We start from the raw sequence: 26994 nt of genomic DNA, 5'->3' as shown, positions 1-26994 counted from the left end.
GATTTCGTTATCATTTAAATGCAGAGCGCAGATGTTTAACTTAGTGGCGCTTTCTTACAATAAAGAAGTCAGTGCTTGAAAACTTATAAATTATTACTAGCTTTCGATCATGCTACGAATTCAGCAAACCCTAATATTTTAAAGGGTTTAACAAGCTGAATAAAGTATAGAGAATTCTTGGAAAAAGGTGCAGTAATAAAACTTGAAGAAACTTGCCGCTACTTTCATGTAGTTCCACTTACCGCATTGTTCTCACTTTGTTTTACTTTGTAACTAACATTTTTTTTACATGCAAGTTGCGTCACTTATTAGAAAGTGACAAATTTATATCATCAAAAAGTAAGAGGCGGACGCTATATAGAATAGAAACTTTTTTAATGCAATTAGAATTTCTCTTGCATGTTTAAGCGTCGATAGAATAATTAATTTAATCGAAAAACTGCAATTTGACATGCAAGAAAGAAATTTTAGTAGATCAATTACTGGAAGTTTGTAGTCGACTAGTTTATTTTTTACAAGATCGGTCATAAAGACAAGTACTCAATAAATTTATTGGCCATTAAAATAATGAATATTGCAGAACCAAAGTTTTTGTAGTTTATATCATATTGTACCAAAGTGTGAAACCATCGTTAAAAGTAGTTTTTTTCCTGAAGAAACTTAATTAATAATTTACTACATTATAAGCTACTACATTTTTAATTACATTTAACTCGAAAAATCAATACGTTTTAAACTTAGCGGGAACTATACATATTAATTTCTACCACTTGTCCTCATACGAGTTGAAGTAGTTTCAGACGAAAATCTATGAGATAAAGCTTTTAAACTTAGGTGTAATAAAAGAGGTGGCTTTCTCAAATGGAAAGGTTTGATTAAAACATTTATAATTTAGTGAATTAATAAATAATGCGATATTGGAGAAGCAAAAGAGTTTAAAACAAATAATTATAAACTAAAACAAAAAGACTGTAATTATGTATTCATGGCTAACTCTAAGATAACTAACAAAAAATTTTGATTATCAATTCATAATTAGTGTTTACGTGGCTTTGATTTTAGAATAACTCGAAGGTTTCTTTAGCTTTTCTATCAATTTTTTATTAGGTTGTTTTGAATAAAACAGCGTCTTTGATGTATTATTTAGCTGCACACCTCGAAATTACTGACGGGAAATAAAACTGTGTTAAAATTTACCGATTAATTTTTTCAACATTTTTGATCCCTTGACAATACATTTCAAACCATCCCTAATTCCCACACTGCACCATTATTTACTGCTTGTTTGCAATTAAACCGGCCCTGGTCTTACATTATCTCCTACGTTCATCTGAGCATTTTACTGATTTACAACATCCGATAGCACAAGAGGGGCCAGCGTGTATTGCGGACCTTCGCCTAATCGGATAAGCGACCACTTGCTATCAAGGCGTCCTTAATTAAGGGTTCAACAATCGGCGTTTTTTCAACGTCCGAATGGACCACGTCATGCTAATTGGGTCGTTTCTTGTGTCGTAAACATACGGAGTATATGGAGCTTTGTTGGATTTGACCCACTGGTTTCGGTTAAAAAGATGGCATTTTTCCGCTTTTCTTTTGTGTTGTTTACGAACAATAGGTTAAAACTCTACTCTTTAACCAAAACGAAAAAGCCGAAACTGTAATCCAAGAGAAAGCACATTAAAGGGGAAATTCGACGATAAATAATGGGATTTTTAAATTTAGACATGAGTGATAAACTGATACTTGACCCTAGTTTATTGGATGTTGTTGGATGGTATTATTTAATACATTTTAGATAAAATTTGAGGTTTGTAATGTGGATAGTCTGTGAATCAGTTCCGGTTCATCATCAATCAAACAATTGTTGAATTTCATGAGTTGAGGGGACTGATAAAATACCCTTCTCTTTGGTTTCGCATTGTTTTAGTTTATTTGTAATCAATATTTTGTTTAAGTGTCAACTTGTATTAGTAGATGGTTTAATATACCTATGTACTAAATATGCTTTTAGTAAATAAAATTGTAATAACTGTAGTTATACATTCAATTTCAGTGACATTTTATTTCTTTTTATATTGCCGCAAAGCTACGACTTATGATTATGACAGTCATATTGGTTATTATCTATGACACCCTCTCTCTACATGCTTTAGAATTAATGAGCAATAAAGAAATTATATTTTCAAGAGCACATGTGGGAAAATCTATTCAAAATGGTTCTTAAATTTCATTCCTTGCTTTTTTTAATTTAAGCAATAAAAACATAATAATTGAAGCTATGATTTGAAATTTGTTTTTTTTAAGAAAAGCTGCTTTTTACCTAAAAGCTTTTATCACTTTCGATTTATACGGTTTGCTAGATTTTATTTTAAAAAGCATAATATAAAAGAGACATGACTTTTAGAATGTAAATCGCTAAATGTGCAATACATATACCATGTTCTTGTTTAGTATTTGATAAATTGACTCGCTTGCAGTTTAATTAAATTAAATTTATAAAATGTTGGAGCTGGAGATAAATGAGTAATAACAGGATTACAGGAATTTCACTATTTTCACAATTTTTTGTCAGCGTTTAATAGAGAATAGATTTTAATTTGTTTTAAAAATATTATACACATTACAAATTTTTAATAAGATAGGGCTATTTCATTTAAATTTATTGTGTTTGTTGCTACTTTTTCAATACACTCTTCTAACAGGGTATTAAAAGTTTGAGAATAGACCCTTTTATCTTTAATGAGTTAACAAAATGAATATTTATTTCTGGGTAAATTTTACATAGGGGGAAATAACATCTTGCAAATATTTTTTGGTTTAAATCTGGATTTTTTGCACGCTATTGCAACTAAGGTGTTTAAATTTATACTTTCAGAACGGTTTAGCAGTGCACGTTGAAATTCGGGAAACAGTTTACCTAGATTCTGGTTAAAGTTCAGGCGGCAAAAAGCTAACGATAGATAAAGACAACATTTCTAAGACTAAAAAAATACATTTTTCAAAATTTAATTACTTCGATTTTATAAAAAAATAAGGTATGCAAGTGTTACATCACAGAACAGAACAGAAAAATGCTCTTCTTAAAAATATTAAATTTGACCCTTCTTGCTATTTAAAAAAAATCAAGTTAGTTAGCCGTGTATCCTCAGAATAAATGGAGATACAAGTAAAAGATGGTTTTGAAATGTACATATGTTTTTAGAAGATTAATATTTTTTTGTTTTCGAGTAGAAAAGTTTACTATGAATAATGTTAAACAATTGGAGAGTGGAGTTGAGAGAATACAGCAATGTTGAATTTTTTGCCCACTTTCTTGTAATAAATAGCTTTGAAATTCAAGCGTCAATAACAATTTAGGTCTGTTATCACCACTTTTCGTTTGCAAACTCGGCTTTGCGTTATTTTGTATATTTTTCGCAGTTTTATCCGTTTTTTGCTTATATCTGAAAGTTTATGGTTGATTTGTTGGGAGTGACCCTGTAATAAACTAAAATTGCCAATAAAAACATCTCACATGTTCAAAGCTGGTGGTTCGTGCCATTCGTTTAATGTAGGAAGTTTAATTGGATCCAGTTAGTTAGGCAAATAAATAAATGTAAAGGTAAATCCATGCAGCTGATAACGATCTTACTTAATTCGTTTTGTTTCCTTTTGGCATCTGTTCGCATAATTAATTTACAATTTTTCTTTTTAACTATGGGAAAAAACTTGATATATACTTCGTATTCTGCATAATAAGCAAAACATTTTCGCGGTAATATAATTTCGAAATAAAAACACCGTTCGTACTCATGGAATAATAAATCGCGAATTTTTACGTAAACATTTAAAAAGATAAAATCGTCTGATCTACCCACTGTTTTTATTCGCTCGGCTAACACCCTCGAAATTATGTACCTAGTCATGCAATGTGTTTTTATAAAAATTTATATGACACGTTTATCCAACTCGCTACGTAAACAGAACGGGCCGATTATTTAATTTTATTGACGGCGCGCATGTTTGTCGTGAAACTTTATCAATTTGAAAGCAAGTCGAAATTCAGCTCGAAGAACTTTCCGATCTCATTGAAGTTGTCGAGTGGATTCCGACGCGTTATGAGCTTGAATCCCAGAAATGTTTTCAGTCAACAGTGACAGTTTCACGTTTCCTAAATGCCGGAAAAATAAGAGGTAATAAGATGTGATTAATTTAAAAGTCACAAAATTGCAACAAGTCGATTGTGCAAACACATTTTGGATGTTAGACGTAAACAGAGCTCCACAATCAAGTTGACGCGATCTTTAATATAAAAGACCAGCTTAGCAAAATGTCCTTAAAGTTTGATTAATTTTATAATGAATCCATTAGTGCGATAGGTCGGCTGTTATTTGCGCGCTTAAAGAACAGCTTAATAACAAAATTCCAGACAAAATTGATAGGGCTAGTGATAACCGGTTAAGGAGTAAAAACAGCCAAGTACGAGCTTTATAATGTCTTTTCAGAGACTTTTAATGAGTGATGATTGCAATCTTTTTGAGGTGGTTTTTCAAGAAATGATAAAAGTCGTCTTTCCAAAAAAACTTTATTTTTACTGTCAAGAATATTCTTACTTTTTTTTTGGATAAATTAATTAAATTACATTTGTTTTAAAATTGTTTTATCAAGCAACTGATCTAATTATAATCAAACTACAAAATTTAAGAAATTTATTAACCCGGCGCATCCACCATTTTGACAGTAACAACTTGTGAGCGATATGTTTTGTGATAAAATCGAAATAACTCTGTCGTGTTTGTTATTTAATAAAGTTACTAAAACCATGTTGTTTCGAGTGTTTATGCCACTTTTATTGCACCTGAATTGATTCAAAGTGAACACGTAGATGTGTAGTTCCCTAACCGTAATCGAATACAGTCCAGAATGTGCACGATAACAATTTTAGACAAGTCCTTTCAACCAGTTCAAATATTCATAGTGTCCAATTTTAAACGTAATATCACAAGGGTGATCACGTGCAAGATACACGAGGGTAAAAACGTGCCTCGGAGTATCACCGCCTCTGGAGGTGCTAGAGCAATTGTGGGCCGACCCCGCCCCTGTTTTGCCGCCGGTTGCGACGTAACATGTAATTGATTTACAATAAAATTGCATTTTTTCTCTGAAGTTATGTATTGGGTTGTTTATGAAAGGGCGCTTTTCTAGGCGACGTGGCCGGAATACGCTTTGTTACGGCTGGTTTTATTGTTACTCTTACAAGTTTTTTGTGATGAAACTTGTAATATTTTCCCGGAGGAGGTTTTTAGATTTCGATTACTTCTGCGGACGAAATGTGATTTATAAACATGGTTCACATCTGAATGACTTCGAGTGTGTTTGCTCCAACAACAGGAAAAATACTGGAATTGCATTCGAATTATTCCACAAAAGTCGATTAGAAGGCCTATGGAAACTTTATGGAAAGTAAATTTGTTCAAAATGCAATCTTGAAGTAATAACAACTTGGCGATTGAAAATTCATGGAATATTCAGCTAAAATAGACTTCACAATATTGGCATTTTTAATGGAATATGCACGGACAACTATTTTTATACAAGATAACCGAATGTCATTTTAATTAGAGTCGTTTTGAGTACAAATGATTTTTTGGCTTGCATAAAAAAATGTAGCATATTGATAGCGATACATTATTGTACAATTTTTTTTATCATAAAGCAATTTTTATGTACACATTATAAAAAAACTTAAAATAAAATCTGACTATTAAGGACATTAGCAGTATTTTTTTCTAACATTTACTATTATTTGTTATATACTTCTCATTGTTAAAACAACACTCTAAGTTTAAAAATATATAAAACAAATTTTTATTTTATTTATTAGTGAATAAAGTGAATAGTAGTATATTATATCACAAAGCACAGAAGAGTTTTTTATAGCCAAGCTGTTTAATAATAATAAATGCGAGACTATAGAATCTTCTCTACCGTGTTTTATGTAACATTTTTTTACTACTAGCACATTTATTACACAGTGTAATAAAATTTTAGATTTAGTATTTGTTTGGTATTAGAAATATATGTAGCATATTTTCCAAACAATTAGTCAATTATAAAGTGTAAAAATTCATTGAATAAACGTTATGATGTGTCGGTGTTTTATTTAAAAGAACCGCCAAAAATAGACCAATGAGAGGTACGCCCAGATAAATGGATCCAAAGTGGAAACAAAGTGTTTGTTTTGTTGCTATAGGAATGTTGACTTCAAAGCGTATATAAAGGAGAACGGGCCGCCACACCGGCAGATTCACTTGAGTCTCCTTCCGGACATCTTCGGACGAAATCACCAGGACCTCTCTTGGTGGAATAACTTCAGGACGGCTTCTGAAGGATTGTACTCTTTGGACATCTTCAAAGAATACGGTCGACGGGACCTTCTTCCGTCGTTAAACCACACCTGCCTCAGGACAGTTTCTGGGAGCCGAGTTCACCTCTGAACACGGGCCACGGGATCCCTTCCCTGGTAAGGGCTTAACATCTGGGACAGTTTCCAGGTGGTATAATTTCCTGGACCTCTTCAGGAAAAGCAACCGACGGGACTTCTCCCCTCAAATTCACCCACGGAGGACGTCTTCTCCAAGGGCTAGGGTTCACTAGGTCCAAGTTAGATTTTGTTTTGTAAAGTTTGTTATTTTATCTGTTGTTACTGTTGTTATGGTTACTAAATAAATTTCTCTTTTCAATCACCTGTGTTTAATTCAATCGAACCTCCCCATTCCTCTCCACTGTATAAAAGCTGGCCGGAAAGGCATTCTTATGTAGTGTAAACCTGGAGAACATCTCCAAACAGTTCTTTTCCAACTTTTAGGAAAAAGTTGGTGGCGCCCGGTTTAAATAAGTAAAATAGTAAAGAAAAGAAAACACATTACAACAGAAATACATCGGAGACCTTATATTGTCTCAGACGTAGCATGTAGTTTAGTACATGCGATTTTTAGACTTCATAATATGAAATATTTGTTAAAATAACAAAAAAAAAATGCAACGAAAAAGAAAATTTGCCATACTATCGGTTGTACTTCAACATGAAATAAACCCACTGGTTATTTTGACAAAGACAGAAAAATTAGAGGTGATGCTTTTTAATGAGGTAGTTTAAGTTAGTACTTGTGATGATAATAATTTTAAATAATATTATTCTAGACATATTTGTACCAATGAAATACCCTCCAATATCGGTATTTACCCCCCTCTAATCCATTATTGCTCTTGGTCTATAATAAAAATGTTTATTGATCACTAGGAAAGAAACACAACTTCACAATCTTTTGACAAACTAAATACTAAGTACTTTTTACAACTAGTAGTGAAAAAAAACACATACACTACCACCGCCGCTTGTCTGACATTGATGTTTGCACTTTCGTAAAAAATTATATTTTGAATTATTTTTTTCTTTATAGGTTAATTTTAATGTATGTATAAATGATTTTAAAATAATGAATATTCCTAACCAGTTACCGCTTAAATAAAATTGTGATTTGGTTTATAACGAAAAATTTAAAACTTCAGAAATTATATTTACTCGCAATAATGCCAAATTTTATTTTGACTTTGCACTTTTGATTAATATCATGTGCTTTTCTTTTAACAAATATGAAAACTTTTGGGATCATTATTTTGTCTGTAATTTGGAGGTAATATTATCATTAAAATTCAGATTTACACATTTCTTATAGAATGTGCGATCCACAGTGCAATAAAACTTGACGATATTGCCCTACTCACGAGAAGTAATAATCGTCGAGGTTTTGAGGATAATGGAATGAGTTTATAAGTCGTAACAGGTGGAAATAACAAACCCAAAGTCAGCTCACTTTCATTTTTAGGGAAGAAAATTTTTATATGAGAGGGTGCAAAGCTCCTCTTCTCCAGCCAAAAATAATGATTTTTGATGGTCTATCCATTAGAAAAACAACCATCTCTCTTGATTTATTTGCGGCAATGATGGCGTATCGTTTGCACATCGTCCCCATGATACATTAGCCCGCAACTAATCTAACGACCCTGTTCTTGAGCAAATACGAGCTTTACGTAATGGCCCAAAGTGTTGAGCATACAAGCGATATATTTAGTTCAAATCCGTGTCAGCTACGACGTTACGTTGCTCCACGTGGGCCCTGTTGGTATAATCATGTTAACTGCGGGTGGCCGGTTTGTTCCACCACACTAAATTACATTACTCAGCCCCCAACCCTGGAAATTTTTGTCTAGTCACGCAGGTGAAACAAATTACGCATTTGTATTAGCAAATTGGAGTCTTTTATTTCCACAAATTTAAATGTAAAATGTCCTCAATCTAAACCGACGCCGGAAATTAATATCAGGGGTGTCCCAAGCAAAAAAAAAACGTTTTTCATAATATAGGAGAAGCATTTGAATAATTGCGGCACGTTTCTTCTCACCCTAGCTTTTGACAAGTCTATAAAACACTTGAAGCTGACTAGGGGTGTCTATTGTGCAAATATTCAATGTTTAATGTCTCACGCTCGATAAATTCTCTCTGGCATAGGACAAACCTCGCTATTTTTCGAAACGTTGAAACAAACAGATTTACTTTAAAAGCATTAATTTGAAGTGTCATTCATAACTATATTTTTACAATGGACTTTCTATGTAAATGCACTGTGACGAATTTAATGGCCATGCATTTCATTTGTTTCATTACCAAGAGAATTAGAAGTGCTGGAAGCTCATTTAAATTCAAAATTTTACTATGTGGTAACACTATATCAAGCTCAATGTCTTGTTCAACATGGCAACGGAAATGTGTTTACTTTGTACCGTGGACCATTACTGCAGTTTACTGAACAGTTAATCTAAATATACAAAACTTAACAATATTATTAAAGCTTCCAAATTTATTTTTTTATGCAAACAAGTCTTGTTTCTTGAAAAATCACTTGCGGTTTGAGATAAGGAATATCATTTCAGGCGGAGCGATGACGATGTAGCGGTTAAGACTTTATGAATTTTTCATGAAGTAGGAGCAAGAAAAACAAACAATCTCAAATAATGAGCTTTCCAATAGGATTTTTTGATTTTATAAACATGTATCAATTATTGTCATTTGTACTTTCGAAATGAGTTGCCGTTGGACTGTAGTCGTTAAGTGCCCAGAGGCATTCATTTAATGGATGTTTAGTTTAGCATTAAAATCTGTTATTACAAAATTTAATTAAGAAAATTGTTAATAAAATTTTGCCTCAAGATAATTTAGATTATTTTACGACCTGATTTTTAATTTAGTGTTTATAGATGAATCTTGTACGACTAAATTCGACTCAAAGTATTTGATCTTTTAATTAAAATAGTGAAGCAGAGGAAGCGTTTTTTGATTTTATTGATTTTTTAGTGCACTACTATTTTAGCAGTAGTTGGTTGTTTGGAGGATTTTTGGTATCAAAGATTGTATTAAAATCTGTGGCTAATAAGCCACATAATATAAATAACTAATTGGTTTAATGCTGGCGCATTTGGAACTTTGTTAATATCGCGCTAAACCATAGAAAACTAAAACATCTGTTGCAAAGTTTTAATGCAGTTTGCATTTTTGCAAGACACTAGTACTAGCAGCTATACACATCTTGCAATAAATTCATTTAGTGTAATTGGATTAGGTTTTAAAAAGTTGAAAAACTTGCAAAATCCATTTCGCAAACATTAAAGTTGTTATTACATGGTCCATACGGCCTAATATAAACATGCCGAATCAACTTGGCTAATTACCATATCAGATCTCGCAGTTGGGCTGCAATTTATAGAGCAAACCTATCCATTACATGACAACATCTATTATTTCTATGCGTGACAGAATTGTGGAGGTTTTCCCCAATAGCTCGACATACATCCCATTTTAAACAGCACGTTTGATGTGATATATTACCTTAGTTTATTAGCTGTGAAATCGTACTGTGGCGAATGCAAATGAATTACACATCCTCGACGGCGGATTCAACGAATTTTTTTTTGCAGGAATGCAGTACGTTTTAATTAACATTTCAAAAGTATTTCAATTAAAAATTCCCGTGTTATGTAATTTCGACAGTTTTTTATCATTTTTGCTGTGATTTCTTCGTGTTTGGAATGGAGATATTTCAACGCCAAGCTTCGGGATGATTTATGAAATGAGAAATGTTAAAATAAACACGGAGGAGCATATTTTGTGTTGAGTCTGTGTACCTGCTGCTCGAACATCAGCTCAATTTGTCGTTGGAATGAAAGATGCTTTTTATCGACAATTTCTATTAAAACTTTTATTTATAACAGCTTAATCAAATATTTTATGATAAATAGGACAATTCATTATTTAATAAAAAACTAGAGTAAAAAAATAAATTCAAGCTTTGAAATAAAACACAAATAAATTCATTATAAGACATTTTAAAATGTATGCGATCAAGAAATAAAATTCAAGTTAATTATCAACGATTTCAATAAATTATTTAGATCGAATAAGTTTCAACTCAGTGTATTTTAAATATTTGAACACATTGCTAGTGGAAATTTTATTTCCGTTGAAATAAACAGTATCGACGTAAAGTTTATCTTGAATTCTCAAATTTTCATGTTTCAAGTAGTTTACAGCAAGCATGATTTGCAACTTCTTATCTTTCTGTCACATTTCGCGAGAATAAAAAGTTGCCAAAGTTAGGTTTGAGAGGAGAAATTCAAATATCTACATCTAATTTTAATGAAGTTGTGAACTGAGAATCGTAAAAAATCGCACGTTTTAGCAGAATATTTTTATAAATTTCAAAAAAGATGAAGTTATATTGCTCTTCCATAACTGGTTGTTTTTGTTTAACTTGATACATTTTTTAATGTGTTTTTCTTAAATATAATTAAGGGACAATGTTTTAAATAGACAGCGGCTTTTAAGCTTCGATTTATTGTTAATGTCTTTAGAGAAGTCGCTGTAATTACTGAGGAAAAACTTCCTCAATTTTTCCCTAATGTTACTTCTTTGAATATCCATCAAGAGAGTGGTTTGTAATCGACAGAAGCTTGATAAATGGGAGTTAATTAAGAGTTTTACGTCAAGCCATTTGTGAATATTTTTAAGACGTTGCTTTAGAAAATGAGTCTTTTGCATTAGTTTAAAAATCAAATTGTGTCGAAACATTAGGAACTATTTCTAGGCTAATTAATCATTTAGTGTCTTATCCAAGAAAGTTCTTAAAAGGATGACTTCAGTTCGTATAACTTGAACACATAATTAATATCTAAATCATATAACTCAGTAAATTAGTTAGGGAATTTTCTTAATCTTTGCTTGCCGCAAACATAATCGTCGCGGATGTGGCAAAAGTAATTATAACTTTGCGACGTTCGTTTCAATGACTTCATCATTGTTTCAAACTATGAGTGAATAAAGATGGCAGCCTCACCTGCCCTTTTCTGGTTTAAACAATAACCAACTTTATTTTGCTAAGCACGGAATTTGATGTAATAAACCGTGTTTTGTAATTTCTTACCGTCTAATTAAAAAAAAGCAATTCGGAGTTTTTTAATTAAAGTAAATTCCGCGACTTCCCACCTACACTTAACTTCAAAATTAATTAATTTCAGAGAACACAACTTACGATTATCACATCAAAGCCCCAATTAAATAATCCCGCTTCGCCACAATTATTGTTACACGGTGAAACTGAACACCTTATGTTTATAACCACTTATGTGTTTAGTCAAACATTAGGCAAACGCTGTTTGAATTCTAATTGACTCAAAAGCTTTCGAACTCTTTTTCAGATTGAGTTGATTTCTGACTGCAACATATGGTTTCGTTCGGCAAATCTCGAGCGGATTCCGTAAGGATTTAATACATAACTCAATACCTAAGGGGCGCGATGTATTGAATATTGTTGTTGGAATCTGATCCTTGAGCTTGCAATTTTGTGGAAAAGGAATTGTAATTCTTTCTTTGGGTTAGTAAATGTTATACGGATACGAGAAACTCTCTACAACAGGATTTTGCTATCATATTTGAAAAAATACTTTGTTTTTGTTTAACTAAATTTTATTTAAATATTTAATTTCCGATGTTACGTAAAATGTTATCGAAAACATTGTTTTCCTGGTTGAAAATCTGAATAATTCAACAATTCCAATGTCAATCATATTGTGTTTTTGTTTAAAAATAGTTATATTTATATTCAATATAATACAGAACAAACAATGTGCCAAAGTATAGTGTTAATAATTAAGTATTTGTAATTGTATTTTGTAAAAACGAAATATGTTTTGTTACTTTATGATTTATTTTTGAAAAGTACGAGTATAAATTCTGAAGGTTCTTTTTTAGAAATATTTATTTTGTATTGTTAGAAGCTTTACAGTTTTTATTTAATAATAATAATGATTAATAATAAATAACCACCATTTTCTAACAAAAAATTTAATACAAATAACAGTGGTCAAAAGTTGACGTACAAATGCTTTATGGCCTTTCATTTTTTAGAATTAACTTAATTTTGTTAGAAAATTTATCATCAGTTGTTACAAAAATAATGAAATGTGTTTATAAAACATGTCCGCCATTAAAATTTTAAACTAATTTTTTGGAACGGTTTACAAAAAAAATATGCAAATAATGTTACTCTGATGATAAAACGGAAATTCTTTATTTCAATTCGGCAAATTTAGGACCGATAATAATACGTCTGTATACGAGTATAAAAATCTTATACGAGACAAATATCGCTGAGCTATAAACTGTGTGATACTCTGACAACACCGAACTTAAGCGGAAGTATAGTTTGTACCATGTTTATTTTTATATCTAATGTCTCCAACTTTTTACTCCATGAAAATTTTTAAGTAAAACATTGAAAGTGTATAGCTGGAAAGTAGAATAATTTGAGCTTTTTGGGATTTATTTTCCACGTATGAGCCTGTGGTCATGAAAACGTAACTTTGTTTCAGACGCCCAAAACTACCAAGGCCTCAATGACTTGGACATCCTCCCCGAGGGCAAGCCCCCAAGTTTTGTAACTCCTGGCCAAACTTACCGCATAGCCGCCGGAAGCACTGTGGTTTTACCTTGCAGGATAACTCCGGCAGGTGATTATTTTATTTAAATGCTAATGGAGTTACTTGTTCTTATTTTACTTAGGTGCCTACGTGCTTGCTTGGAAACGAGGAATTGCAGTTTTGACAGCCGGACCGGTGAAAGTCACCCCTGATCCGAGGGTGAGACTACTACCGTCCCCGGTGAGCACTTCGAGCTTAACCGGAATACCGGAACTATCCGGAGAAGGATATAGTTTGGAATTGAAGGATGTTAGACCGCAAGATGCCGGAGATTATGTGTGCCAAATTGGAACAATGGAGCCGAGAGAAATTACACATACTTTGGAGATATTGGGTGAGGACTTGTTATCTATAGTTTGACAGGAAACAGCAGGTTTTCCTTGGAGAACTTTTATGAGTTTCTATTGTGACCTGTTTTGATTTTTGATGATCGATAGATGAGTAATGGATAATGTTGAATTTACATTTGAAATCAATTTTGTTGTATAATCTCTTTACATCAACAATAGATACCATCTAAATTATATAATTAAATATTCATTTAGAAGACATCTACATGTTGCATATCATATAAATTACTTATTTGACGGGTTGCCACCTAATATTTACATAAAATAGATTGCAATAGTTGCACTTCTTTAATTTTATTAGCTACAAAATTGTTACCGCAGCGACAAACACAAACTGGAAATTGAGTTTTTTCTAATGTGTTATTTGACTCAAAATAATGAAACTCTAACTTGGTTATTTTTAGTTGCAATTAGACTTACTGCGTAATTTGGTGTAGAAATAAACACATTAGTCTTTGAAAAGTGTTTTGAAGTTTATTCAAAAAAAGAACCTTGTTGGGACTGGTTAGAATAGTTTTATAAGAGGGAGGGAATAATTTCAAGCAGACGTCACTAGGTTTTATAATTAGTTGTTATTATTTAGTCGATTTTGTCATGTAATAATATTTTACGCAAAGATGAATGAACAAACTGTTGTTGCTAATCTGATTTAGATTGTGATTTATTAAAATATATGAGTCAGTTATTTACAATAATATTAATTGTAAATATAATAGACTAGTTTGATTTTCCAAATGAATTCACAATTTAGATGTGAAAATATTTTATTTGATAGATGATTCATAAATTATAAGTAAATACACCTATTTAGTGGTGAAAATTTATTAGTTGATTATATTGCAACTCGAAACAAGATAAGCTTTACACGTAAGAATGGGGCCTTTTCTCGTATTCTCTCTGTGTTGCTGTAATTTTTTCTGCTTTAATTTATTAATGTGGCTGCATTCGCTGCATACAGGTCATCTTATCATAAATAAACATTTTAATATTAAAACGATAACAAGTTAAATTTTACGTTTTGTCTGATGTAACTGACTTAGAAAATACAGGTAATTTAATTCAATTAGCGTGTTCATTAATTATAGCTGTAGTAAATGAAGTTTGGGTAATTTTATCTAAACAGAAATTAGAATCTACCGTTCACAACTCTGTTATTTATTTTAATTATCACACTTTTCTGAAAGAGTTTCTTAAATTATAGTAATTAGGAACATTGTGGAATGACTAATTAAATGTGTAATAATTGATAGGTAATTATCCTTCGTCTGTGCTCATTTATTTAATCATCACCGTCGTATTTTTAGCGATTAAATTAATAGGAATATTTTTAATTATTTATCAACTTATTTTCTTTGTATAAATGTGATCACTAACAACAGAAGCAGCATAAAAAAGTAGTCCATGAAAAAATAATAACACACTTTTATTGATCGTTATTGTTTTTAAGAATCTTTGTTTTTTTATTTAAAATAAAAGCCCAATAATCTTAATTGAAGATCTTGCCTAGGCTTGTTATTAATGAAAGATTTACACAGTGCAGCTATTATCAAGATACATAATGGCGAAATCACTACAACCTAATCCTGCTTCTCTAAAGATATCTTGCCAATATAGTAGTATTATCCCAAGCTTATACAGGCTGCGCCAGAACTCGCGCCCCAGACAAAAATGCCATGTAAGGTAATATACCGGAAACATAGGAAAAATGTTAAAAAAATTCTATCAAAGAAAATTTTGAAATTATGAGAGTTTAAATTTTGCTCTTTGACTTTGACTATTTATTTCTGCTGAAAAAATAATTTTTCAAGTTTTTTGCTATAGGCTGTTAGAAGAGGAAACAAGGAAGCTGAAGCCTAAATTGTACCTTCACTTAATGTTATTCGTCGCTTTTATTGACAAAATTTTTGTACCTTAGCCAAATAATTATAAAAAAACATATACAAGATCATCAGTACAGTTAAATAGGAGAAAATCAGCAAAGTAACTGACCTCTGGTGGCAGACAAGAAACTATCCAAATGGGGAAAACATATTTTGACAATATCAGTTTTCCATTTTTGTCAATTTGACAAGTCAATGTAAATATGAGTACTTACAAGCATTTTTGCTTCGTATTTCATTGCAAAGACTATGTGAGTGGGTCTATTTAGATGCATTACTTTCTAAAATGGAGATTTCAACTTATGTCATTATTATTTTAAACAAAAAAATTGTCCTACAAAACGTTAGGTGACTGATTAAATAAAACTTTTAAATTGTCACAAAATTCCGCCAAAAAGTCGCCGCGCCGTCGTCTAAGCTACGCGCCAAAATTAGGAAAAGAGACATCTGACACATCAACTGTAAACTATTCAAATGGGGAAAACATTGATGTTTTAGTACCATCTATTGGCAGCTGATTCTCTCCTATAGACATAAAAAAATGTCAAATGTCAAAAAATAAATGTCATTGACGATAGAATTTTTTAAACATTTTTTCCATGTTCCTGGTATCTTATCTTGAATTTTTTTTCTAGGGCGCGTGTTCTGACACACCCTGTATATCTTTGAGTTTCATCCGATGAAGAGATTAACTTGTGATGGTCAAGGATTACAAATACCGCTTTGCAATCAAATTAGTACTTGTGTCAAACTTTTGTAAAGTTGTAATAAACAGTAGATTCTATTTACAATCAAATCCATATGTTTTCTAGCTAAACAAAATAGAATCCCAAAGAATTGAAATGTTAACGAACTGTGTAATTATAGTTTGTTTATGACAGCTTCCATTATCCTACTTTTGTTAATTAATAATACCATTATTCGGAATTTTGTGAAATTATAATTTAACGGATTATTATTATGTTATTCAACTTGCTACTACACTGGCCGCCAAAATTAACCGGACACGTAAAATTTTGCAATTGTTCACATTGCAATATTTTTGTTATTCTTTGTCGGATTTCGACGAATTTTTGTTCGGCTTAAAGAACGAACGTTGCAGAACATTGTAATTAAGTCAATAACGTTTCTAGTTTTGTCTTGTAAATGTTAAATTTAAAAGACGAAAGCAGTGTTTTTTACTGTTTTTTATATTGAGCTGTGGTGTGCGGCAGAGACAAACTTAAGTTTTTTCTGATTTCAGATTATTACCCGTTCTTTTCAGAATGACGACTAATTTGTTCCAATATTTTATCTTCTGGTGCCTCAGAGATACAAAGCATTAAAAAAGACGTTGCTTTTCTAATGTTACTAAATAGACTACATAAAAAGTTAGTTAAACCGAAAATAATTGCTTATATCACCAAAAGAGCTCAATTACGTCTTTAAACATAAAAAATCTAAAAAACTTGGAACTTCAAAGGATTACAACAAGTAAAACGGTTATTTATTGGAAGCTTCCATGCCCCTATTGTGACGTTTTGGCCCATTCTGCCTACTTAATACGAACATTTATTGAAATTGTAAATGTAATGCTTTTTTGCAGGTTTATATCCCTCATGCATCAAGAATTAAAATTATGGAAAATGTAGTAGATAATTCAGAAAAGAATGGGCAATAATCTGAAATCAGTAAAAACTTGAGTTTAAACCTTAAGTTTATCACATTTAAAAGACAAAACTAGATATGTCATTGAATTAAATTACAATGATCTACAAAGTTTTTTCTTCAAGCCTAACAAAAATGTGAAAAATCGCAAAATTTTAGTAATCCGGTTAATTTTGGCGGCCAGTGTATTTTTGAACATTATTGTTATAACAATGATCAATTCTAAACCAAGTTGTTGACTAATAAGTAATTCATTAATATATAACTAAAAAATATTAATTTTAAACGACATTTTTAGAATAATATTGAAATTCCTCTTTGTTTTGGTTTTAGTTGTAGCAAAGATATACATAATACATGAGCAACTCAACCTCCATTTGCTTTGTGGAAATATAGTTGTCAAACCTAAAACAGTAGAAATAGCTTTATTATTGTGTTATTTCAAGTCAGATACCACACTTCGTTGCCTAATATATCTTAATTTTTTTAATTAAATCTGAGAAAAAATAACATTTCCTTTCCGGCAAACGAACCCGAAATAATCCTCGTCCTATATGTTTTTGCAGCTGTTTATGAATCACATTTTCTTTTTCAGTGCCTCCCCGAATCCATTACGTTTCCCACACCGGTCCACTGGAAGTCCTCCAGGGTGCTACAGTGAAAATGGAGTGTCGAGCATCAGGCAATCCCGTGCCAACCGTCGCCTGGACTAGAAAGAACAACGTTTTGCCAAGCGGCGAACGTTCGGTTTCCGGTTTATCTCTCGTAATTCAGCGCGCGGACCGCCATTCCGCAGGCCAATATCAATGCTCGGCTGATAACGGCGTCGGCCAACCTGACACACGTCATATCACCCTTAACGTTTTATGTAAGTATAGCCGGTGTTTTGTTGTAAAAAGATGAGACTGGCCTATTGAGATAAAAATGCGACCTCGTTTATTTCTCTGGACAGAATAACACTATCGTTTCGTTACTCAAAAAATTACGTGTTAAAGCTATTGTGACAGAATATTGGATTTGTGACACTGGACACTGCAAAAATTACACTTCCGGTTAAAAACCGGTCAATCACGCGCCATTCTCACCATTGTTACTGACACACAAGTTTAGTATGTGCAATATTTGTTTTACATTTTATACTTTTTTAAATTTTAATTATACAGTTATCAGTTGCAATCCCTAACTGATTGGTTGCGATATACCCCGAATGTGAAAACAACGTTTTTTACAATTCAGTTTGTTACTGAATAAATAATGAAACAGCAAATATGATATTGTTATTACTGTTATTAGTGTACGAGCGAAAATCCTATCGTATTTCCTAAAGCGTATTTTTTATCAAAAAAGTTTCTTCTAGACTGTACAAATCTAATAATGATCAATAAGTGGGTGGTCGTTAAGAAATGGTACGTTGTCAATTGGGTGTTACTATATTACAGTTGATTCTTTTTATGGAAGTTTGTCTTTATAATGCACAAACGACTTTTACTAAAAATTCAAGTTTTTTTACAATAGGCGTGTGATGGAATAATAACATTCTAGAAGTAATTAAAATAGAACTGAAGATTTTTAAACTGCAAGAAAAACTAAGTGTAAAGTGCCAAAAAAGCTAACGTTAGCAGAAAATGCCAATAGAAAGGCGGGTACTGCAAAAAAGACAGTTGTAAGTTTTTAATTAAAAAAGTAACGGTTAGCGTTAATTTTACTTTAATTTTAGGTAGGTATAAAAAATTACATATTAGAAATATTGCTTAGTGTTTGACAAGTTATAAAAATACGTAGTTGTGCGAGTGAATCGAATTTGATATTGTTTTTAGTACTAGACTAATTGTGAAATCCTACTGTAAAACAAACTTGATGAGGGTCTTATGAATAAACACGAGTTAATTTTAAGTCCGGTTACAGGTGTTAAATTTAGTTATATAAACTTTTAGACAACCAGAGTTTGCTTTTGGCATAAATTGAGTTTTGCGTAAGACCACTTTGAAACTTTGAATGTACAAGATGAAATCATTATCATTGGTACTATTGCCAAAGTTTTATTAATATTACAAGAGGTGAGACAAAAATTGGTAACTTGATTACGTCTTTAAAAAAAACAAAATTTTTACAAATCTCAAACTAGCGTGATATTCAAAAAGAACCGCCTGTCTTTGAAAATATTTTTTGAAGCATGAGAACCTTTTAAGCTGTTTATTTATGTAAAATGCGCCAAGTTGTATACTTATATTAAGAAAGTTTGTCAAAGAGGAAACTCTTCTAGCATTTCCTTGGTTTTTAAGATATCTCTCAAAGAACTCTTTAAACATTTTTCAACTTTACCACATTTATCCGACAAGACTCATGTTACAATTATGTAGTGCATGTACATTTATTTACAAAATTTAGATATGTTTTCCTTCAAATTTTAATGTTACATTGTTGAAATAAAAGTCAGGTGTTCTAATATTAAATTTATTACGACATAAAATAGTCTAGTGGTTCATAAAACTTGTGTCATAATAATTATACATTTAGTTCAATTTGATGGTCTCAATAAAAGTTTGAATTATTTACTGCTTTGTAGAGTATAAACAAACGTGAATTTTTTTAGTAAAGTAATTGTATTTTATACAAATTTGTAAAACAAAATAAAAAAGTAACAGATTTTTATTGCGTGTTTCGCTTTATGTTTTCAGAAAAAACTAAAACAAAGTAATAAAAACAGTAATTCAAAACAACATTCAACATGTTTTTTTCTTTGCAATATCAAGCTTTTTGATATTGTTTAACATTTGGAGTTCCTCGGTAATTTAATATGAAATTTACTTCCAACTCACACAAAATAAAATTGCGTTACACAAGATTGTAGCAAACTTTGAAACAAGTACAAATAGCAGTACAACTTTTGCTTTGATATTTGTTAAATGCAATTATTTAAATCACTTATTTTTTGTTCGCCATTTCTTTTATTTTAAAATCCGAGCTTGATTACGATTCAAAGTTAAATTATTGCTCGAAATTCAAGTCTTGTAATACAAGACAAGCAATACTTGTTTCAGAGATAATCGTGTGTAGGATTCAAATCCGTCATAAAGTTGGATAAGGTGTACGAGACGTTGCGACGTGACGAAATTCCCTTGCTAACTGGAAGCATTGTTAGTTCAGCTCGAAAATAGAAACTTTATATACGGGATCAATACTTTCTGGATTTTTCTATTTTCATCCTATTACGTTTAACCGTAAACACAGCTTTGCGTTTTCCCGGCGCATCCACCAAAATTATATTATTACTAGGAAGCATTAAGTGAAAAAACGAAATTATCAAAGCTTTCGAATGAAACAGTTTGAACATTTGGAATGTTTCGAAAGAAAATACTGTTAAACAGTGGAGGTTCTTGAACCTCATTTCGCTTTATTAAGGTTCGGGGACCTCGCACTTTAAGAGCTTACACCTAGGAGTAGAACAAGGTATTGTAAATCACGCGGTTTTAGGTTGCTCGCTATGCGTTAGAGCATTACATGTCTTAACGCTGCTTAGATTAGCAATGACAAAGTTTTCTCTGTCGTCGACTAATCCGCGTGTTAGTTGAACAAACTCTACCAAAAACTTACGCGCTAACTGGATTAGCAAACAGGACCGGCAAATATAATTTAATTGCTTTCTATGAAAATAAGTGGCTGAAACAATAAGCCAACATTTAGCTTTCTTAACATTTTAGAAGCGTTGTTTTCAAAATAATAGATTTTTAGAATGTAAAATGTGGAAATATTGGAAAGCGCACATTTCTTACATTTTCAATTCACTCACCACCGCTCAAAAATATCTCTCCACTCTTCTCATTTCATGTTAGTGAAAATGTTGCAAGAGAAGGTCGCATACAATTTGAAATAAAATTCAATTTATGTTTGCATAACTAAATTGTGTTACATTTGACAACAATGATGAAAAAGTCTCAATTTGAACAGATTGTTTCAACCTTGGCATGTTTTTACTGTTGATACTCTTCTCTTACAGACGGACCGGAAGTGGAAACTGAAAGAGCGACTGTACACACGGGAATTGGACTTGAAGCACAGTTGGTGTGTATAGTTCATGCAGAACCAGCTCCACAGGTAACTTATTTCAAATATTTAGTGTTAACGCCGATGTTATTGCATTTTACGTGCTTTACTTTTCGAGAACTAGAACTGAATTTTTAATCCCACGATATCAGCGCTTTTTCTGAAGACGGAACTGGGAGAAAAGTAAACACAAAGACAACGTGACCTGTTTTCATTAGAGTGCTTTTAACGAAGAACCGAGTATTACAAAAATAATATTTTTAATTGCAGCGCTATCAAAATATGAAGCTTTAATTCCAAAAAATTCAAATTAAAAATTATAGTAATCGTAGCTTAGAGCGAGTTCTCCAATTAAACTTACACAGTTAGTTTTTATGAGGTCATCAGGATTAATTGAAATATTCCAGGCAATATTGTATAACTGCAGTTTGCTCTCAAGAACTTCGAACGTAACAACTTAAGGGAATTGAAATGTCTCGTGGGATGTCTTAATGAATCGATTGGCCGAATAGCGGTCGTTAAGGGTAATGGATTTTTTACGTAACTGCCCCTTTGATTAAGAATAATAATTACAATTTTATTTTAACAAAAGGTATTTGAGAATTTATTGCGTTTGTGTTTAACAAATCTTAAAAAGTTTTTATTATTATTTCACTTCTGAGAGATAAAAATAAAGAAACATTTCAAGAACAAGACGATTTACTCTATCTTATTTTATGATTTTTATTGTGGAATAAATATTTTTTACTGTTTTTGATACTTCGCCTTCTCACATTTTGCTTGATATGCCGAAAAGTTGCGAAATAACAATAGCAGGCCAGTAAATATATGAATAAAATTCTTAGTTTGTTTACTGTATAAAAAACTTCATAAAATTTTTATAGACTCGCTTGAAAATCACTTGTTTTCCTCTCGTTTCAATTGTTACCATTTGATCATATTTTTCTCGTTTGCTTTGTATTTACATTTTACTTTTTGGCACAAAAACCCAACGAGAAGCTAATCAGCGAGCCGTTTGATGCCGTCAAGCTTTAGCATTAAGTTGTAATTGCCGCTTCCTCATTAAATTAATTTGTGCTAATAAGACGCTCGCGTATAATTTTCACGGTATGGTTGGTTGTAAAGTGATAAATTTGATTCAAAATTTCACTTTGATATAACATTTTTTATGCAAGATACGGATCATGTCAGTTTTTAGATCATATCAGATGATTCGTTTGCAAAATATGGAAAGCTTCCTTTTGCATGAAGAGATTTATTTTATTCAGCCACATTGATGCTAGTCGGGAGGATGTAAAACAGTTCAAAACTCGGATAAAGCGATGTTTGCGGTGGCTGGAAATTAATGCTGAAACCTTCATTTAAGACCATCAAATAATGGAGTTATTATGAACAAGAATAATTTTCTTGTGTGGAGAATTTTTTCAATGTGGGAGTTACTTGGGAAAATTGTATTTTCGTGGAAATATTTTATGCGTTGTGGAAATATCGATGCTTAAACTTGTTTTTGAGTTATTCAGGACGTGTCAATATTTCTTTTCAAAGCATATAACAGTTTTGACTTTTTCTCTCTCATCGCATTTGAAGCCATTATGTGAAAGACAAGATGTATACATGAGGAAGTTATATCAAAAATGAATAAATGTTTAGTTGATATCTCGTTAATTTTTAACACCTATGTAATCGATTGGAAATTTTCTCTTTAACGAGTTAAAATTTTTCTTTTCTGTTCAAAGCAATATCTTAAAGTTTAAAATTTATGTTCTCTACGAATACGAAGTGTTCTTGCAACTTTTGTATTAAATTATGTTTTGCTAATTGATTTTTTTAGTAAAAAATACATATATGCAATAAACCTTTATAAATTATAATCTTCACTCACGAGCACTTTAGAAAATTGTTCCTTCCAATTTGGTAAAGTCGATTATCGCACATCCGTTTTTACTTTCTTATTTTTCTTAAAGTTAATACCACTCATCCATCAAAGTAGTGTACTTATATGGTTGCATTTATCAAAGCCAACAATAGCGTTGTCTTCATTGAGTTTGCCAATTCAGCAGAATAAATTTCAGTAAAATGCTATTACATATAAAAGGAAAGAAGTCAAAGAGAATCGTATCTGTAAGGAACAATCAAATTACGTAATATTAAAGTTGACTTCACCGAAATATTTAAAAGATTTATTTTGTAAGTCGGGATGCTATATTAGTGAATATTTTCTCAAAATTGGCTTGTTTACAAATGAAATAAGTTGTAAGTATGAAATATTGTTACTGTGGAAGCTGGCTAAATTGTGTTTCCCGGAAACTACCAGAAATTTTAAAACACTGTTTTTGTAGGCTGACGTAGGCGTAGGTATAGTATTATTATTTTAGAAACAGCCGATTTCTGAATCTAGAAATAACTTTTTTGTAGTATCAGAATTTCTAACTGACTTAATTTGATTTAATTTAATAATAATTTTTTGTTTTTATAGAGGACAAATACCATTTAAGTTTAGAAACTTTTTTTTACTCTCGAAAAAGTTTTCTGCATAATTGAGAATATATTTAGACAAATTACCAAATTATAATTTAAAAATAATACAAAGCAAACTAGTAATTATAATAATTAATGACATAAAATTTAATATCATATTTAATATCATATTTTTACCTAAAAACAGTTTATTTTTAATTGCTTAAAAGTTAAAAGTATTTTATTTTACGTTTGTCTGCAGTTGCATTTTTGCATATAATAATTTTAATTATTTGAAATTGTAAACTGGCGCAAAATCCGTCGCAATATTTGCCATTTCTGGTAAAATTACACGTTTGCTGCAAACAAAAAGGTTTAAAACAAGTCAATCGATTTAAATTAGTTTAAGAGTGGTTTGCTCAATTTTGTTTTTATCCCTAATTTTTAAGCTAATTTTTTAGAGTGGAATTGAGTGAATTGCTGGTATTGTTAAATGATGTACTCCGAGTTTCCAGAAGTTATATTATTAAAAAGTCTACATTTTTAAAAACACAATACCTACATTTTTTGTTGTTGTATTTTTAAAGGAAATCGGATATAATAATATAAACATAAAAAAATGTTCAGCTACAAGTAAATAAATCAATATTTAGATTTTTATTTTAAGGTTTTTTGAGGTAGTTAAAGTAAATGTTTTAAAATAAAATTTATGTAAAATTCGAATGAAATGTTAACAAAATATTTTTTTGTTTTGTGATAAAAATCGTGGACGCGCCTGGATAACTTGGTTAAAAATAAACATATCTTTGTTTAGAGTTACCTTAGTTTAAACAAAATAAACTAAAAGAGCACATTTATTTTTATGAAATTTTGCATATACATAATATACAGTCAGCAGCAAAATTATGGAATATTTAATAAAACTGAAAACATTTTGTTTTGATGAAAATGCTCAAGCAGGTCATTTTTTTAAGAGTAATAACAAAATATTCAACTTGATATTAAACAACAAAAAAATATTTCTTGTTTTTTTTTTTGATATTGTTACTTTTTGAAAGTGTTTTTTATGAAAACTTCATGTAATTTTTAATATTTTGGTGTTGTCATTTTGACAATTAAAATATTTTCCGAATTGGCTAAAAAATTAGTGGTTTCTATTTAAACTATGTCGATGATGTCATTACTCAAATCAAGTTGAAAATTGTGTTTTTTAAAAAGAAAATTGATCTGTTCCGGCATTTTTGCCAAAACAAAATAGTTTCAGTTTAATAAGATTATTCCATAATTTTGCTGCTTACTGTATATTTATTTTTATAAATAAATAAAATTCATATTGGTGTTTCCATGTAGCCGATTCCTTACAGTTTTTAAATTTGAATGCAAACGGATGTTGATTTTCTCAACGAGATAAAAAGCTCTTACTGGTACGTTCAACAGCGCTGCAGTTGCATTCGAATTTCGCTTGGGTATGTTCTGTGGTAATTAACGTCGAACCTAGTGGACGTAAATCAAACGGTGCGCCCGTAGCGTAATTGAGTTTTCACGTTAGATGTTTTCTTTGCAGGTGCTTTGGTTTAAGGATACGGCCCAACTGGGTACCACGGAACAACATGCAGCGCACGCAAGAGGCAATAGATACACCCTCGTTATTCGCAACGTCACTTCGGCGGACTTTGGAAACTACAGGTTTGAAACTAGTTTCCGACTTGAACTACTCGAGCACTTTGATAATTTAATACTTTAAGTACGAGGTCGCTGAAGTGGATTAGTGGAGGGCCAAGTTAACGCAACATTAGCGACGGTTTTTATTTCGCGGAATTTGCAATGCAAATGGATCTAATAATCTTATTTAAATTTATTTTAACTTGATTTAAAAAATATGTGTTACTTTATTGTTCGTTAACCTTCTTATCTTCATTTTAATGAAACATCAAGAAATTCGTTATCGATCGCTAATTATCTGATTGAGCGAACGCGAACAATGGAAAAAATTAAAACTTTGTTTCCCGTCTGTTTCACTGATATAATTAACTTCTTTTAGATTATAAGAGTTTTTCCGTTTGATTTCAGTTGTGTTGCAAGCAATTCGCATGGAAAAGGCCGCGGACAACTTACTTTAACTGGAACTGCAGGATTGGCAGTTTTTGACTCGCCACCTCTTAGCACCGAAAAAGATTCATATAACGTGTCTTGGTCGGTCAATAGCCATGCTGCCATCACCGAATACCGACTGTTTTATAGACAGCAACCCCACCATCATCACGGCCACCATGCCGAAATGTACAACAGTACTAAATTTACTTACCGCAACGACTGGAACAGTGTTGTTCTTCCTGGTGCTGGTGTTGTCAACCTCCAATTTCCGTTACCTCCACCTTATCCAGGGGTCACTCGTCAACGAATGTTTTACCTGATCAAGTCTTTACAGCCATCTACTACCTATGAAGCAAGAGTTCAAGCAAAGAATCAGCATGGATGGAACAAGTTGTCGCCTATTTTCCACTTTACAACTAGATCAATCGGTATATATATTTTTTTCATTTTTACGAACTACTGTTTAAATAATTTTGTTCCAGAAATGGAAAACATGGTAGAACCATCCGCCCAACCGGCAGTCTACGGAGTGAGCCAACAAGGAATGGCCCCTTTCAGCAGTGGCGTTCGTGAACAGTTCACTTCAGCAAGTGTGATTCTTGTGTTAGTGTTGAAGTTCTTTTAAAACAAAACTGAAAAGATGTGAATTAAACCAAAGTGTTGATACCACGTACAATATTGTGATAACTGTGGATAAAAGGTGAGAATTGACAACTCGACTATGTTTTTTCATGTGAAAAGTGACATTTTTTTCCGATGTTGCTTATTAAGTGTATAGATATTAAATTTGTTCATCTTAAGGTAATTCACGTTTAGATAGAAGAGCGAAACATTTTATTATTTATAGGCTTTTAAAGACACTTTGTTTCAAATGAGAGGGTTCAGTCGTTCACTACGTGTACTAGTATATCATAGAACTAACTTTATATCGTTATCACTCTCCATGGTGTCTTTTCCCTATTGTTGTTTACGAGTGTTTTTCGTTGGAATCAATTGTCAATGTAAATTCGGTTTTACATAATTTTTCACTGCTTTTTTGCTTGCACATATACGTAAATGTCATTGTATATAAAGACTGAACTATTTTTATAAGAGTGCAATAAGATGTATTAGTTCTATAACTGTTTCAATGATAACGATGTCAAATAATATGTAAATAAAGCTTAAATAGTACACCGAGAGCATTTTATTAAAACCTTAAAAAGTAGGTATCAGTTAACTCGAATTGGAGATGCAGAAGACTATCAATACAACAGTAAGTATTTGTTTCTTTCTCAGTCTTGGCCAAAAACAAATTTTATTCCGTACATTAGTAGTTACCAATTATTATATACATACATATATTATTTATATTATTTTTTTAGTTTCAGTATTGGAATAGTAAAAGTTAAAGAGAAAAAAAATTTGTTGACGACTTTAGTATTTGTGCTACTACCCATGTTTTATAA

General features: G+C 31.4%; 1 protein-coding gene across 1 annotated transcript in view; it reads left to right on the top strand.

Moving 5' to 3' along the window:
• Nucleotides 1-26709, top strand: part of LOC123003567 (protein amalgam-like) — a 49666-nt gene extending 22957 nt beyond the window's left edge. Inside the window, exons 2-8 of the mRNA XM_044396384.1 lie at nt 12967-13104; nt 13157-13408; nt 17547-17819; nt 20949-21046; nt 25017-25138; nt 25523-25974; nt 26029-26709. Of these exons, the coding sequence (XP_044252319.1) occupies nt 12967-13104; nt 13157-13408; nt 17547-17819; nt 20949-21046; nt 25017-25138; nt 25523-25974; nt 26029-26171 (1478 nt within the window). The 3' untranslated portion in view covers nt 26172-26709. The remainder of the gene's footprint in view (nt 1-12966; nt 13105-13156; nt 13409-17546; nt 17820-20948; nt 21047-25016; nt 25139-25522; nt 25975-26028) is intronic.
• Nucleotides 26710-26994: the final 285 nt, after the last annotated feature.

This window comes from Tribolium madens, unplaced genomic scaffold, assembly GCF_015345945.1.
Source record: "Tribolium madens isolate multiple individuals breed KSU strain unplaced genomic scaffold, Tmad_KSU_1.1 Scaffold_1;HRSCAF=32;Tcas5.2_LG8, whole genome shotgun sequence".
NCBI classification, from domain to species: Eukaryota; Metazoa; Arthropoda; class Insecta; order Coleoptera; family Tenebrionidae; genus Tribolium; species Tribolium madens.
Note: the sequence above shows the minus strand (reverse complement) of the source record. Positions and strands in the feature narration are given on the sequence as shown.